Raw genomic sequence first — 15,551 nt, forward strand, 5'->3', positions numbered from 1 at the left:
TCTACAGCCATTTCTGGTATTTTAGATAGTTCTGCGCATGTCAAAATAATCTATTCTGATCGAACGTGTGACTTATGTAAACATTTGTTTTAACTGGATGAAGGTTTTCAGGGCCAATGTACAGAGTTCATCTTGATTCATCAAAGACATTTTGCACATGTACACACAGCTATTGTTCACAGTGGACGAGCAGAGAGGGGCTTCTAGCGCATGTCCACCACTTACAGTTGGAAGAGGTTTGGTGTGAAATGTCATAGCGGTGTCAATCTGGTGAATTTTAATCCAGGCTTTTTCTTTCACAGCTCTATTGCCATACATGACAGACTTGTGTTAGAATTCCAGCCGAACACAAACCACAAGTTTTAATTTCTCCTTCATGATAAATTTTCAAACGGTTGGCACTTCTGTGAATAAAGAGGGGCTTCCATACATCACTACCAAATCCAAGCCCCTGATTGGTCAAAGTTGGATCTAGTTTAGCTTTCAATGCACGTTCAAAGGACGCGCGTTTGAAACGCGTTAGTTGAACTTGCGTAGTGATGCGTAAACACAAGAGTTTTGAACATAGAAGCCCAAAATGTGCATTTACATTGACTTTTTCTTGAAAGTGGTCACGTCAGTGCAGGTTGCCAAAGGCAGCTTCACGCATATCTGGAGCTGAACCCTATAATACCGGAGCTTTAGCTCCATTGTCAACGTTCTTTAATCTGCGGTTATTCTGTACAAGAGGCCAAAATCCAAAACACACCGTAGATTGCGGGCCGAACATAATAAACATTTAATGAACATATAAAAACAAAATGTTTAAAACCGGAACCTTTTAACATCATTATGAGCTAGATATACAGCATTACCTGTGATAATGATAGTGTGAATGCTGTAAGCTGAATTTGGCTGCTGAAGATGCTAGTGCTGATAGCTGAAGATGCTGAAATTAATAGCTAAAAATACTGAAGCTGAATTCACTGAAGCTGATGTCTGAAAATGCTGAAGCTGATAGCCAGCTAAAATATTACCTTAATGCCAAATTAGCCTAAAAAAGTAAAAAAAAAATCATATGTTAGCCAAAAAAGCTAGCATGTAGCTGACAAAATAGCTAAACTTCAAAATAGCCTAAAAAGCTGAAAAAGCCTAAACTAGCCAAAACAGTTACCATGTAAATATTAGTCTAACTCCAAAACAGCCTAAAAACTACAAAAAGAACCTAAATTAGCCAAAACAGCTAGCTTGTGAACATTAGAATAATTCTAAAACAGCCTAAAAAACTTTTAAAAAAGCCTAAATTAGTTAAAACAGCTAGCATGTAGCTAAAATATTTGCTAAATGCAAAATAAGCCTAAAAAACGTAGCAGAAGGCCAAATTTTTAAAACTTTAAAACCGTAAATCTTTAGCAGTTACGATCACGGAGATTACTTATTAGATTGGTAACAGATCAAAAACCATTCCTTACTCAACAAGAGACAAAATAACCTTCCTGACATTAATTATTCATTATTAGAAATGATTCAAATAACTGCAGATATTTTCTCTCTGTTCTACCGCTGCAGCTGTGTTGCTTGTCTTGCAGAAAATGTTCTCCTATAGTCGCATATGCTTGAAGGAACTTATCAATTTCCGTCGCCGGAAGTACGTAACTCAGATGTTTGTCCCCGTTGCCATGGTGAATCGTGCTGTCTTTGCTCCATTGATCAGGGCTTTTAATGGTCGCGACGCTCCCACCTGATTCTGGTTCTGACAACTTCAAGTTGATTGAATCAAACATTTTCAGCTGTTCTGGAACCAAAAACCCTGAGTTTGAGAATTTTGAGTCCAGTGACTCTAAGTTCAGGTTCGAACTCTAAATTTGTTGAACCTGCTTCTTGAAACGGGCCCCAGGCCATTAATAATAAAATAAAATAAAATAATCTGGAGGGCCGGTTATAATTACCCGGGGGTCGGATCCGGACCCCGGGCCTTGACTTTGACACATGTTTTAAGGGATTCTGAAGCAGAGAAAGACAGCTTTACTCTGAAATACGCTGACAGTCATCAGCAAAAAGCTGATTTTCTCAGCTTTAGAATCCATTAGAAAAACATTAAAGGTGGAAGAGTTACAGCAGTTTGAAGAGAATCTGCTATTTCCTGTCGACAAGGACAGAATAGTTATATTGTTCCGGTGCAGAACTACCTGAGGTGGCAGCACAGACAGCGATGCTTCCTCTGTGATTTGCCGCCGGATGGATGGTGGAGCTGTCGTCGGCGCAGCCGGAAACAGGAAGCCGGGCTGCTGGGTTATGCGAGTTATCCAAATAGCGCTGTTGCTAGAAAATCCAGGATTTGTGAAGGGCTGCTGTGCTGGTATCAGCTGCTCACTCTCAATCCAGTTGTGGTCAGAACTGTGGACCCGGGACCTGTTTCGGCCTGACTTGTCGTCACCATTCTGGTTGAGACGAGTTTTGTTTAGAGCGGTGGAACCAGGAGGGGTTGGATCAATCTGGACTGGTTGGTTTGGGCGAGTTTGGGCAGTGGGCTGGTTCTGATGGTGTTGGGGATGGTTTTGGTAAACTCTAGTCTGTTCTGCTGGGATCTGCTCCACTGGGCTGTGATCTGGGCTCAAGTCCAGTTGGTTCTGGTTGTCTGACCTTTCAGGCTCAGATACAGTTGAGACCTAAAGAAACGAGAATGGCAGACATAAAAAGCAGAACTCTTCTAGGCTCTGATCACTGACAAACACACCGTCACAAACACACAACTAGCCTTTTCTTAGGGGCTATTTTTGGAGTCTAACCATGTTTCCATTAAGAGGTACAAATCGGTTTGTGTAACAAAAACATCTCGCTTGGATGGTCCCATAACCTCAGTTCGAGTTTTAATATATTTTACACTTTTATTTACTTTAGTTTCACACAAAACAAATATTTACTGCCTAAAGAATCCTGCAGTTCTGGGAGTTGTTCACTTGGGGGCAGTATAGGCTAAAATGAGCTCTGACTAGGAATTAAAAAGAAGAATGAAGCAAAATAACTAAACAGTTAGTCCTTATAAGTCTTTCATTTCAGTTTTTAGCAGAAGTAAAAAAACCTGCATGTTTTTTAGAACATTGTTTATGAAGAGTGACTTCTGCGTTGTGGGCGGGACTGTTGGCACTGAGTAAGCCTGCGCTCATTTCCCATAATTCCTTCGTTAACACTCTCTCCTGCTAGCTCTGGGTTGCTATGGGGGCTGTAAGCTATCTATTTGTCTGCAAGTAGATTGTAGTTTGTATATTACTACACCAACCCTTTTCAAGCGACATTTTCTCATCCGGTCCTGATTCACCACAATTTGAATAGAGAAATACTCAGAAACACAGTTTTAACCTTGATTTTTTATATATGTCCTCCATCAAGTGAAAAATGCTACAAGAACATGTTAAAAACACCATTTACATTGGAGTGGGTCTTTAATGAGTATCAAGTGTTTGAGTTTGTGTCACTCATTGATTTTTAAAATAAAAAACAAAACAAAACTGATGAATCCACAGACTGTGGGAGAGTCCTTACCACTCTGTGAACGTTGGACTTTTCCGTGGCAATGTCAGCTGTGGAATCACTCTCTAAAACAAGAAGTATTCCAAAATAAAAGTCATATGTCAACAGTAAATGTAACAGAGTAAAATGTGAGCACTAAGCTGAAGTCTGCTTTTACCAGGGTCCTCTAAAGGCATGTCCACTATGATCTGGTCGCTCCAGCGACCTCTGAGGCCGTTAGCACAGTTAGCCACCACCTGAACCACGTAGCTGCTGTTAGCTAGCAGGTTGGAAATGATGGCGCCCTGCAAATACAGACCAGAGTGTTTTAATCACACATACAGGGTTATCAAACTGTAATTTAGGGTTTTTTTATTTCAAAAATCTCCCTAATGTTTTTCAGTGTCTTGATCACATTAGCATACATGTTAGGATACTCTTGGTTGCTTTGACAGTGATTCACTCTAAAGGGTTATCCACAATTACTGTATGTTGACTGGGAGCGACCTAAATGTCAAGAATACAACTATAAGCTGTAACTAAAATGAGATTAATTGTAAAGCAGGGGTGTCAAACTCAATCACACAGGGGGCCAAAATCCAAAACAGACCTTAGGTTGCAGGCCGAACAGGATACACATTTATTGAACACCCCAAAACTACAGTTTTAAAACTTTAACATAATTATGAACTAGAAATATAACATTACCTGCGATGATGCTAGTGTGAATGCTGTAAGCTGAATGTGGTCGTTGAAGAAGTCAGTGCTGATAGCTGAAGATGCTGAAAATGATAGCCAGCTAAAATATTAGCTAAATGACAAATTAGCCTAAAAAACTTAAGTTAGCCAAAACAGCCAGCATGTAAACATTAGCCTAACTCCAAATCAGACCAAAAAACCTTTTAAAAGCCTAAAGCAGCCAAAATAGCTAGCCTAAAAAACTACAAAAAAGCCTAAATTAGTCAAAACAGCTATCATATAGCTGAAAAAATAGCTAAACTCCAAAATAGCTTAAAAAACTAATACAGCCTAAAATAGCCAAAACAAGTTGCAAGTAGCTAAAATATTAGCTAAACTCCAAAACAGCCTAAAACAAGCCTAAATTAGCCAAAACAGCTAGCATGTAGCATGTAGCTGAAAAAATAGCTAAATTAAAAAACAGTCTAAAAAAAAAAAAGGCTAAGTTAGCCGAAAAAGCTAGCATGTAGCTGAAATATTAGCTGAACTCAAAGCCTAAAAAATCTTAGTACATTCCAAAATAGTCCAAACAGCTGACAGAATGGTCTAGAAAGGACTAAGAAAAAGTGTATAAAGTGTGTAGTGAGGCATTTTACAGCATTAAAACATCTATCATCTCACTATGCGTTTGAAACTATTGCTTCTCTTTGCCCACCATCAGATCTTTGAGGTGCATGTACAGAAAGAGGAAAACATAAGCAAAGATGGACTTAAGTCTGCTTTTTTCTTTAAAAATCACTCAATTTTCACTAGAATGTGGTACTTAATGTACTGTTTATGCAAAAAAGGTTTTTTACACCCCGAGCTGCGTAAAGGGTTGTTCAGTGACCCGTTAAAAAGTCCAGAGTGATAGACACCATCAATATATCATTAATGTCTTTGAGCAATCAGTGCTCACATCGTCGAGGGTGTCTGAGGGAAGCAGCATGAATGAACACACAACAATGATCTGACGTTTGCAGCAGGTTACTGTCATCTCTGTAAATGAGATCTTCCTCCTTTAGCCTCACTAAGGTCTTTTTTGTTTGTCTTGTTTTAGGTTTAGTTGAGAAAAGCATGTAAGAACCCCATGACTTCCTGTATGAAGCAGGTTTACAAACCAAATCCAGGAATAGAACTATAGTGGCTCATAGACCATTTTCACCTGTAGATAGGTTTAGTAACCATGGCAATTTTTAAAGAGAGGAATTTTTAAAAACGCATTTTTTTTGTTTATTATCCAGGACTGAAAAAATTTAAAAGGTCCTTTGACTGACATGAGACAATTGGATCTTCGTTCTAGAAAAGGCTCACTGGGTCATTTTTTCTAAAACGCTTTTTATGGTCAGTTATTATCCAAAAGTGTCAAATTTGAAAGATTTTCAGCAAAAAGCAGCTTAAAAGAAAATCAACGGTTTTGTTTAAAGAACCTTGTTGGCTTTAAAAACAAAAACAAAAAAAAAGATATCTGAGTAAAATTTTAATTAGTTCTTAACTGAGTTTTTTTATTTTCTACTTTGGCAAAAATTAATATGACTTGAAAACCATTTTACATTCAGTTATTATCAAAAAGAGTCAAATTTGAGAGATTTGTTGTGAAAAGCAGATCAAAAAAGATCAAAGAAAATCAAAGGTTTTGCTTAAAAAACCTTGTTGGTTTTGAAAATAAAAGGATAATGAATATCTTGGTAAAATTTTAATTAATTCTTGACAGTGTTTTTTTCTACTTTGGCAAAAGTGAACTTGACTTGAAAATCTTCATAAATTCCCCGAGCCCCCCTGCCCTCCCCAGTAGACTTGTGAGGTCTTGTATGCATGTGTCTAACCACGTCTTGGTCTCCGTCGGTGCGGTACTCCTGCTTGCTCTTTTCTCTGCCCTGCAGCCTCTGGTAGGTGACTGTGTACCAGTCGATGGTGGTGTCGTAAACGGCGCGTGGGCGTTCCCACGTTACCACGATGGTGGTGTCGTTCTGAGCGTCAGCCTGGACGTTCTGCGGTTCTAAACTGCAGGCTAAAGGGCACAAAGACAGACATGAAATAAACAAGCATCCTTTTCTAGCACATAGTTTCTATAGAGCAGAGTTCATTATAAAATTCACCTCTGACTTGTGGGTGGGACTTTTAGAAAACCCTGCAACTTATTCCCCTCATGTTGCTGAGAGCTCTCTGTTTACATGCTTTCCTGCGAGTTTACAGCCCCTCACAACTCCAACTTAAAATTAGCATTGCAAGAAACCCACTTTACAGTTTTGATCCAGTTTCCAGCTCAGACAAATAAAAAGCAAAGACGATCATGGATGTATTTGTCTGAACGTGCATGATCAGAATGGAGGAGCTGGGAGCTTGAGGCCCACCCAGCGTATTTTCGATGTCACAAATACAACATTTTTTCATCTGCTCCTGGTTCAATAAATACATTCTTATCAAATGCAGTTTTAATCTTAATTGTCTTTGTATATGTCCTCCATCATCAGAAAAAATGCCACAAGAACATGTTAAAAACATCAAAAACTCAATTTTTGTTGGAGATCTTTATTTCAAGGATGACCAAACAGACAGAGTGAGGTTTGTGGAATCATTTTCTGTAACTGAATAGTTTCTAAGTTTAGTAATAATTCATTTTCCTTTGAAAAACACTGCAACACAAAGTGTTCTACAAACGAAGCAGCATTCACATAGACCAACAGTGGTGAGAGTTTGAGCTTGCAGAACCGTCTGACAGGTGCACTGAAGGAACACAGCATTATTCTCTATTATCCAGATAACTATGGATAGGATTTTCATATTGATTTCCAGGAGAGCTAATTTTCCCCGTGAGATTCAGTATCAATCAAAGCTTTAGAAAGTTTAATCAGAATCGATTTGTTCCTGATGCGACATTAGAACATAATGGGAAAATAAAGGATAGTAGATCAATCCCTGCACGCTCTCATCCGCTGCTCCACACCTGCTTTCTGAGAGATTTGAGGACAATAAAAATACTCAACTTTTCCCTTCATTTTTAGTCGATCAGAATGGACATTTTATGATGAATTGTTTTTTTGAAGATCTTTATCTTACGGCACAATAAAGGCATTTTATCTTTGACCTTTTGTTTAAATGTTTTGTATATTTGTAATTTTATTTATTTAATTTCATCTCGACAGTATTTGAGGAAATTGTTAGTGTTTAATGAAGTTGAATCAGGGGCGGGGCTGCTCAGCTCAGCTCCAAGAGCCACGCCCCCTCAGAGGAGATTTTGGAAACAGAGGCTTCAGATCAACATGAAAAATGGCTTTTTAAGACATTTAGGTTGTGGGATTTTGGTTAAAAACGTCATAATTACAGTTAAAACACTACTGGGAACGTGTTTTTAAATTAAAAAAAATTGTCATACGGGGACTTTAAGCATCACCGACGATGTCTCAGGTGTTAAAGGGTTAACCACACCCATGCAGGTTTACAACAGAACTCTGCTGCTCCTTCTTCTACAGCCGTTTCCGAGTTTTAGATAGTTCTGCGCATGTCAAAAGGATTTACTCTGATCAAACGTGCCACAGATGTAAATGTTTGTTGTAATAGTTTTTCAGGGCCCATATACACAGCTCTATTCTAATCCGATCAGATTAAAGATATTTTGCACATGAACATGCAGATTCATGTTTCATGAACTTGGTTGAATCTTTCATCATATTCCAGCTTCTCCTGAGGTCCACCAGGTGAAAACAAATAAAACAAAGTGCCTCATTCCTGATGTGGAGTGAGCTGTTCCATCAGATTGTGATGCAAACATGAGGAAAGAACACGGGCCTTTCTGAGATACGACAGATTTTATGAATTAACAGAGACGTCTCCAAATTCATGAAGTTTCTTAAATCTCCTGAGTACCATGGCCTTGAAGGGTCACAACACAACAATTTAGTTGGTAAACGTTTGTTAAACGCTTGTTAAACGTTACAAAAAGGGTAGTGAACTTCAAATGTTAAGTTATGAACTTACAATGCTGTGTTGCGAATTTAAAGTCTTGTGTTATGAACTTGAAGTGTTGTGTGGTGAATTTAAAGTAATTTGTTGTTCCCCTAAAGTGTTGTGAACTTAAAGTGTTGTGACCCTAAAGTATTGTGTTGTGACCCTTCAGGGTCACTGTAAAGTGTTGTGAACTTAAAATGATGTGACTCCAAAATGTTGTTTTGTGACTTTTAAGTGTTGTGTTGTGAATTTAAGGTGTTTTGTTGTGCCACTAAAGTGTTGTGAACCTAAAATGTTGTATCGTGAACTTCAAGTATTGTGTTATGAATTTAAGATGTTTTGTTTTAAAGTTTTAAAGTTTTGTGAGCTTAAAATGTGGTGTTGTGATCCTAAAGTGTTGCGTTCCGACTCTAAAGTGTTGTGAACCTAAAGTATTGTGAATTTCAGGTGTTGTGATCCCTCAGGGCCACCGTACCTGAGCTCCATGGAGTGTCTTTTAGCAGGACTACTAAAACAACATTTGTGGTAAAGTGTGTTTCTGTGCGTGTTGACATACTGGGTGTGAGAACATCCTCCACTCCGGTGTAGGAGGCGAACACCTGCCCCATGAACTGCTGCTGCTGCTCCCTGAAGTTGTTCTGCAGATAATCCGTCAGCACCACGTATCCGGCCTGCTCCATGGTCATCACCTCACAGAACGCCTCCAGCTGTGGAGACGGTGAAAAGAGGGGGGCGTCTCACATGCAGGAACATGTGTCTTCTCCATCTCCTCAGACTAACTCAAACGTGCAGCTCCTAACAGCACGAGCGCTGTAAGAGGCTTGTGTTGGTGCCAGGCTGAGCCACCGAGACACTGCTGCTCTATTTTTGGTTGGTGTCATGCCTTCCCGTCCCGCCGCCATCATGCAGATGTGGCTGAACACAGGCGAACACGCACAAATCTCTGCATACATCTGTGAGGAAAACCAGCTTCTGCCTCTGCAACAGCATGAAATACAGTCACTCGTCCTTCTGTGCAGCATAAAGACATTCCGAGTGCGGCTGTCACTTCACGTCACTTCAATCAGCGTTTTGTTTTCCTCACAGGTGGAACATTGGCTGAGCCCGACAAGCTTTATCCAGCTTCAACTGTGGAGATGAAATCAAACATCCCATTGTGCTCTTTATTGCAGAACTGTAGGACTGTGCCTTGATTTATTATTTAAAAGCGCTGCATGATCATGACGGCATTTTTAACAGAGAATAATCTGAGAAATCTCTTCTGGATGTCGGATAAACCAAGAGGAATTTGTCTTTTTTTCTTTAGAGGAGAATCAACTCTTCACCTAATCCTCTCCTCAACTGCCCTCTTTTCCTCCTTCATGGCCCTTTCTCACACATCCCAAAATGCTACCACACGGTGACCTAAATGCAAGTTTATCAGCTAACTCAGCAGGTGGGCATACGGCAGCATTTGTAAACGGGAGGTAGCGGTCGCATTTAACACGCTGCCGGGTGGCAGCTGAGGTTTTAAGAAAAAGTAAACATTTAACAGCCATGACAGGATGGATGACGACCACCACCTCTGATCAGAAGATTTGTAAATGCCTCCAATCCATTTCGAGTGTCATCAGCAGTTCGGTAGCGGGAGGTTTATAGAAAGCGGTCCGTTCTGCACGTCTGACTTCCGCCGTCGACATTCATGATGGTTTTATAAAAAATGAGCAGCAGCATCAAACCTTGAAGATTCTGCCGATGTCTCCCCATCACAAGGTGGCAGATGTATAAGTTAGCCCAGTGCTTCTCAATTATTTTCCCTTACTTCACCTTTGAAGAACTTATCCTTTACGCCCCCTACAACTTTCTGCTGCAACTATCATTACAGGGAGTGCAGAATTATTAGGCAAATGAGTATTTTGACCACATCGTCCTTTTTATGCATGTTATCTTACTCCAAGCTGTATAGGCTCGAAAGCCTACTACCAATTAAGCATATTAAGTGATGTGCATCTCTGTAATGAGAAGGGATGTGGTCGAATGGCATCAACACCCTATATCAGGTGTGCATAATTATTAGGAAACTTCCTTTCCTTTGGCAAAATGGGTCAAAAGAAGGACTTGACAGTCTCCAAAAATTCAAAAATAGTGAGATATCTTGCAGAGGGATGCAGTACTCTTGAAATTGCTAAGTTTCTGAACCGTGATCATCGAACAATCAAGCGTTTCATTCAAAATAGTCAACAGGGTCTCAAGAAGTGTGTGGAAAAACCAAAGCGCAAAATAACTGCCCATGAACTGAGAAAAGTCAATGGTGCAGCTGCCAAGATGCCACTTGCCACCAGTTTTGCCATATTTCAGAGCTGCAACATCACTGGAGTGCCCAAAAGCACAAGGTGTGCAATACTCAGAGACATGGCCAAGGCAAGAAAGGCTGAAAAACGACCACCACTGAACAAGACACAGAAGATGAAACGTCAAGACTGGGCAAGACTTGAACAAAGAAATATCTCAAGACAAATTTTCTAAGGTTTTATGGACTGATGAAATGGGAGTGAATTTTGATGGGCCAGACAGATGGGCCCGTGGCTGGATCGGTAAAGGGCAGAGAGCTCCAGTCCGACTCAGACGCCAGCAAGGTGAAGGTAGAGTACTGGTTTGGGCTGGTATCATCAAAGATGAGCTTGTGGGGCCTTTTTGGGTTGAGGATGGAGTGAAGCTCAACTCCCAGTCCTACTGCCAGTTTCTGGAAGACACCTTCTTCAAGCAGTGGTACAGGAAGAAGTCTGCATCCTTCAAGAAAAACATGATTTTCATGCAGGACAATGCTCCATCACACGTCCAAGTACTCCACAGCGTGGCTGGCAAGAAAGGGTCTAAAAGAAGAAAAACTAATGACATGGTCTCTTTGTTCACCTGATCTGAACCCCATAGAGAACTTGTGGTCCATCATCAAATGTGAGATTCGCAAGGAGGGAGAACAGTACACCTCTCTGAACAGTGTCTGGGAGGCTGTGGTTGCTGCTGCACGCAATGTTGATGCTGAACAGATCAAAATACCGACAGAATCCATGGATGGCAGGCTTTCGAGTGTCCTTGCAAAGAAAGGTGGCTATATTGGTCACTGATTTGGTTTTGTTTTGTTTTTGAATGTCAGAAATGTATATTTGTGAATGTTGAGATGTTATATTGGTCTCACTGGTGAAAATGAATAATTGAAATGGGTATATATTTGTTTTTTGTCCAGTTGCCTAATAATTATGCACAGTAATAGTCACCTGCAAACACAGATATCCTCCTAAAAGAGCTAAAACTAAAAACAAACTAAAAACTACTTCCAAAAATATTCAGCTTTGATATTATTGAGTTTTTTGGGTTCATTGAGAACATGGTTGTTGTTCAATAATAAAATGAATCCTTAAAAATACGACTTGCCTAATAATTCTGCACTCCCTGTAGTCAAGTTGCTGAAATTAAAAACATATCTACTAAACACTGCATCAATATTATCATTAAAGAATGGAAAAAATCATTAAAATCCTCCATCAGCTATAATTGATCAGTTCTTCTAGTGTTTGACAAATACTGAAATTAATAGCTGAGAACGCTAAAGCTAATAGCTGAAATCACTGAAGCTAAAGCTGAAAATGCTGAAGTTAATAGCCGACAACGCTGAAGCTAATAGTCAGCTAAAATATTAGCTAAATGCCAAATTAGCCTAAAAACTTAAATGTAGAAGGAGACAAATTAGCCAAAAAAGCTAGCATGTAGCTGAAATATTAGCTAAAACTCCAAAGTATCCTAAAAAAATCTTAGTCCACCTAAAGGTCTACCTATAACAGCATGTCCCTAATAGTGTGTTGACTGCATCATCTATAGAAGATAAAGCTGCACGCGTCTAGTTTTAGGGTAAAATTTTACTCTTTACGTCTAAAATAAATTGCTTCCTGAAACCAACTTCTAGTGGTCATTTGAAGACATTTGTTTCTTCTGGGTTTGATTCATATTTATTTTGTAGCCACTGACCTGAGCTTCTGAAATGGCCACTGTGTGTTTGAAAACAATCCACTGGACGGACTCGGAGCAGGGTGGAGCGGTCAGGGAACCGTTGTAGATGTAGTATTTGTCAGTGTTGTTGGGCAGCAGGGACCTCAGGTTGAAAGCTTCAACTGAAGCACTTTTACCTGAAACAAAGGATCGCAGTGATCAGACAGATGGGATGTAAAGCTCAGTAGGAAGCTGAGTTTGCAGGAAATTTGTTTTTTAAAATGTAGTTGATCGAAAGTAAGAGCTCTGGCTCCCCCTCTGGTCTCAAGTTGGAGTTCTAACTCACCTGACAACAATCTGACAATCACCCAGCTGCTTCTGGGAGCTTTAGCATGCTAACGAGAGGCCCTTCGCCCACTTTACGACAGAGTCATTTCCAAACAGTGAAACTCTGTGATCACAACAATTTAGGTTTTTCTCAACAACAGAGAGCTCTCCAGACTGGATTACAGCACAAAAAAAAAAAAAATTCCCCACATGGAACACTGTATAACGGTATATTATTTTCATTACAGATGAAGGAAAATCTCAATGCTACGTGATAGAATGACGGACACAGGGTTTGGAAACATTCTCTCCATTAGTGGAGGTCGCTAGCATGCTACAGTGGAGGTCGCTAGCATGCTACAGTGGAGGTCGCTAGCATGCTACAGTGGGGCTTGCTAGCATGCTACAGTGGGGCTTGCTAGCATGCTACAGTGAAGCTCACTAGCATGCTACAGTGGAGGTCGCTAGCATGCTACAGTGGAGCTTGCTAGCATGCTACAGTGGAGGTCGCTAGCATGCTACAGTTGAGCTTGCTTGCATGCTACAGTGAAGTTTGCTGGCATACTACAGTTGAGCTCGCTAGCATGCTACAGTGGAGCTCGCTAGCTTGTTACAAAAGAGCTCACTAGCATGCTACAGTGGAGGTTGCTAGCATACTACAGTGGAGGTTGCTAGCATACTACAGTGGAGGTTGCTGGCATGCTACAGTGGAGGTCGCTAGCATGCAACAGTTGAGCTCGCTAGCTTGCTACAAAAGAGCTCACTAGCATGCTACAGTGGAGGTTGCTAGCATGCAACAGTTGAGCTCGCTAGCTTGCTACAAAAGAGCTCACTAGCATGCTACAGTGGAGGTTGCTAGAATACTACAGTGGAGGTTGCTAGCATGCTACAGTGGATCTTGCTAGCATGCTACAGCAGAGCTCACTAACATGCTACAGAGGAGGTTGCTAGCATGCTATAACAGAACTTGCTAGCACACTACAGCAGAGCTCGCTAGCATGCTACGCAGTCCACTAGGCTGCTGGCTAGCGTAGTGAGCTAACCCACTGAATCCCCACTTAAGTTAATGTGAGCAAACACAGCTGGGGCCACCACAGAATCTCGGACAAACACAATCGGGGTCCACATTTTCTGCCCAGTTTTAAACCATAAAGGGCCCACTTGGCCTTGGTGGCTGGGAAGTCAACAGAAACAAAAAACTATGTTTGTAACAATTAGCAATATTATTAATCTCTATTTATTTGAAGATACTGAAAAGTCCCAAAGTTCTTGGTCTTCTATGGCTGGAGTTTTTTTACCTCTTAAGAACTTCCGTCCACATTATGGGCTAGTTTTTGGATCATAGGACCACAATAGTTGATTCTGTGAGTGCTTGTGCAGAAGGTGAGCTCAAATATTAATCAATGTAAAACATTTTTATAAAATATTAGACAATAAACAGATTTGCAGACGTGCTGGAAATCTTGCGACTTCCCCCTCTGCCAAAGGAAGCCTCAGCCAAACCCATTTGACTGAAGCTCCTAGTTTCTAAAAGTAAGAAATGTGGGACAACTTTGGTCCAACTTCGACCTACCAAACCTGCTGACGCTGTCGATGGCCTTCAGTATGGGACTAAAATTCTCATTTTCCTCCAGGTTAACCTGCAAACAAATCAAATTTTCAGTGGAAGATCTGACCAGAATTTGCCAAAGACAAAGATTTGAGTCATCGTTTGTACCTCTACGAGAACCGCTAGTGCAGCGACTCTTCCACCTTGTTCTACTGCATCATCCAGACTTTGGAAGTCATCAGGATTGTAGCAGTAGATCTGCATCTATGAGCAGAAACACAAATGTCATCTTGAACAGTAAGCGAATGAGCATGGAGCATGCGAGACCCCCTCTCACCTCCAGCGGGTACTTCATTCCATTCAGGCTGTGCTCAGACCCGTCTGATGTTGCGTTGCAGCGCCCCCAGTGGAAGAGAATTCTGGAAACTTGAAACCTGGAGGTCAGCCCCCCTCCACTGACAAAGAACTGGCCCCCCACGTTTATGGCCACTAAACGGATTCAGAGAGAGTGATATACAGTAAAGTCCAATGAGTTTTTTTTTTTTTTCTTTTTTTTAACAACTAGATTAAAAAAAATACTTGACGGGTAAAAACAATACATACAAATACTTTTTATGAAAAAATGCATACATAAGAATACATGACAGTATACAGAGATATGTTAGCACGATTAGTGCAAAAAAGTAGGTATTACTATGAAATCATTGAATGCGTAAAAAAATATATAGAAGTATTTTTTTTTTGTATTTTAGAGCATAAAGCGCACACATGATAGTGTAAGTGAAATCACACAATGAAAACTGTATCACTCTGTCAAGTTTGTGACTACTGTACCCAAAATACTCCATGAAGTAGTGTGGCTTCGTAGTTTACCAAAGTCGTACTGAAGCATTTTGATGGATTTTTAAGTAATGTGTACCACAAAAAAAGTATTCCAGATCAAAAAACACAGCCAGGATTTGTTAAACAGTAAGGAAAAAAGTGAAAGGATTATAAGTGCTCATGTTCCAAATAAGAAAGTATGTGCAGTGAGTGTAATGAGTTAAGGTGTTTACACACCAGTTGCATCAACTCAGGAAAAACCACAACCCTCACTCTGCCCACACTGTCAGCGGGGGGCTACCTGGTTGATCCTGCCAGTAGCAAATGTTTGTCTCAAAGATTAAGCCATGCAAGTCTAAGTACACACGGACGGTACCGTGAAACTGCGAATGGCTCATTAAATCAGTTATGGTTAATTTGATTGCTCAAACGTTACTTTGATAACTGTGGTAATTCTAAAGTTCATAAATGCACCCTCTGGGGATGCGAGCAACTATCAGACCCAAAACCCATGCGGGGTCGCTCCTCTGGGGGCCTGTTGGTGACTCTAGAACACCTGGAGCCGATCGCTGGCCCTCCGTGGCGGCGACGTCTCTTTCGAATGTCTGCACCATCAACTTTGGATGGTACTTTCTGTGCCTACCATGGTGACAACGGGTAACGGGGAATCAGGGTTCGATTCCGGAGAGGGAGCCTGAGATACGGCTAGCACATCCAAGGAAGGCAGCAGGCGCGC

At 40.6% G+C, this 15,551-nt stretch overlaps 1 protein-coding gene across 5 annotated transcripts in view; it reads right to left on the reverse strand.

Moving 5' to 3' along the window:
• ptprz1b (protein tyrosine phosphatase receptor type Z1b) overlaps positions 1 to 15,551 on the reverse strand; it is a 115,253-nt gene that overhangs the window by 40,471 nt on the left and 59,231 nt on the right. For all 5 annotated transcript variants that reach the window (XM_024265133.2, XM_024265131.2, XM_024265130.2 and 2 more), the window contains exons 4-12: positions 14,331 to 14,482; positions 14,162 to 14,257; positions 14,018 to 14,084; positions 12,157 to 12,314; positions 8,711 to 8,861; positions 6,033 to 6,217; positions 3,668 to 3,794; positions 3,523 to 3,575; positions 2,169 to 2,648 (exon numbers count right to left, since the gene is read on the reverse strand). In XM_024265133.2, the coding sequence (XP_024120901.1) occupies positions 2,169 to 2,648; positions 3,523 to 3,575; positions 3,668 to 3,794; positions 6,033 to 6,217; positions 8,711 to 8,861; positions 12,157 to 12,314; positions 14,018 to 14,084; positions 14,162 to 14,257; positions 14,331 to 14,482 (1,469 nt within the window). The remainder of the gene's footprint in view (positions 1 to 2,168; positions 2,649 to 3,522; positions 3,576 to 3,667; positions 3,795 to 6,032; positions 6,218 to 8,710; positions 8,862 to 12,156; positions 12,315 to 14,017; positions 14,085 to 14,161; positions 14,258 to 14,330; positions 14,483 to 15,551) is intronic.

The sequence above is a fragment of the Oryzias melastigma genome, unplaced genomic scaffold (genome assembly GCF_002922805.2).
Source record: "Oryzias melastigma strain HK-1 unplaced genomic scaffold, ASM292280v2 sc00288, whole genome shotgun sequence".
Lineage (NCBI taxonomy): Eukaryota > Metazoa > Chordata > Actinopteri > Beloniformes > Adrianichthyidae > Oryzias > Oryzias melastigma.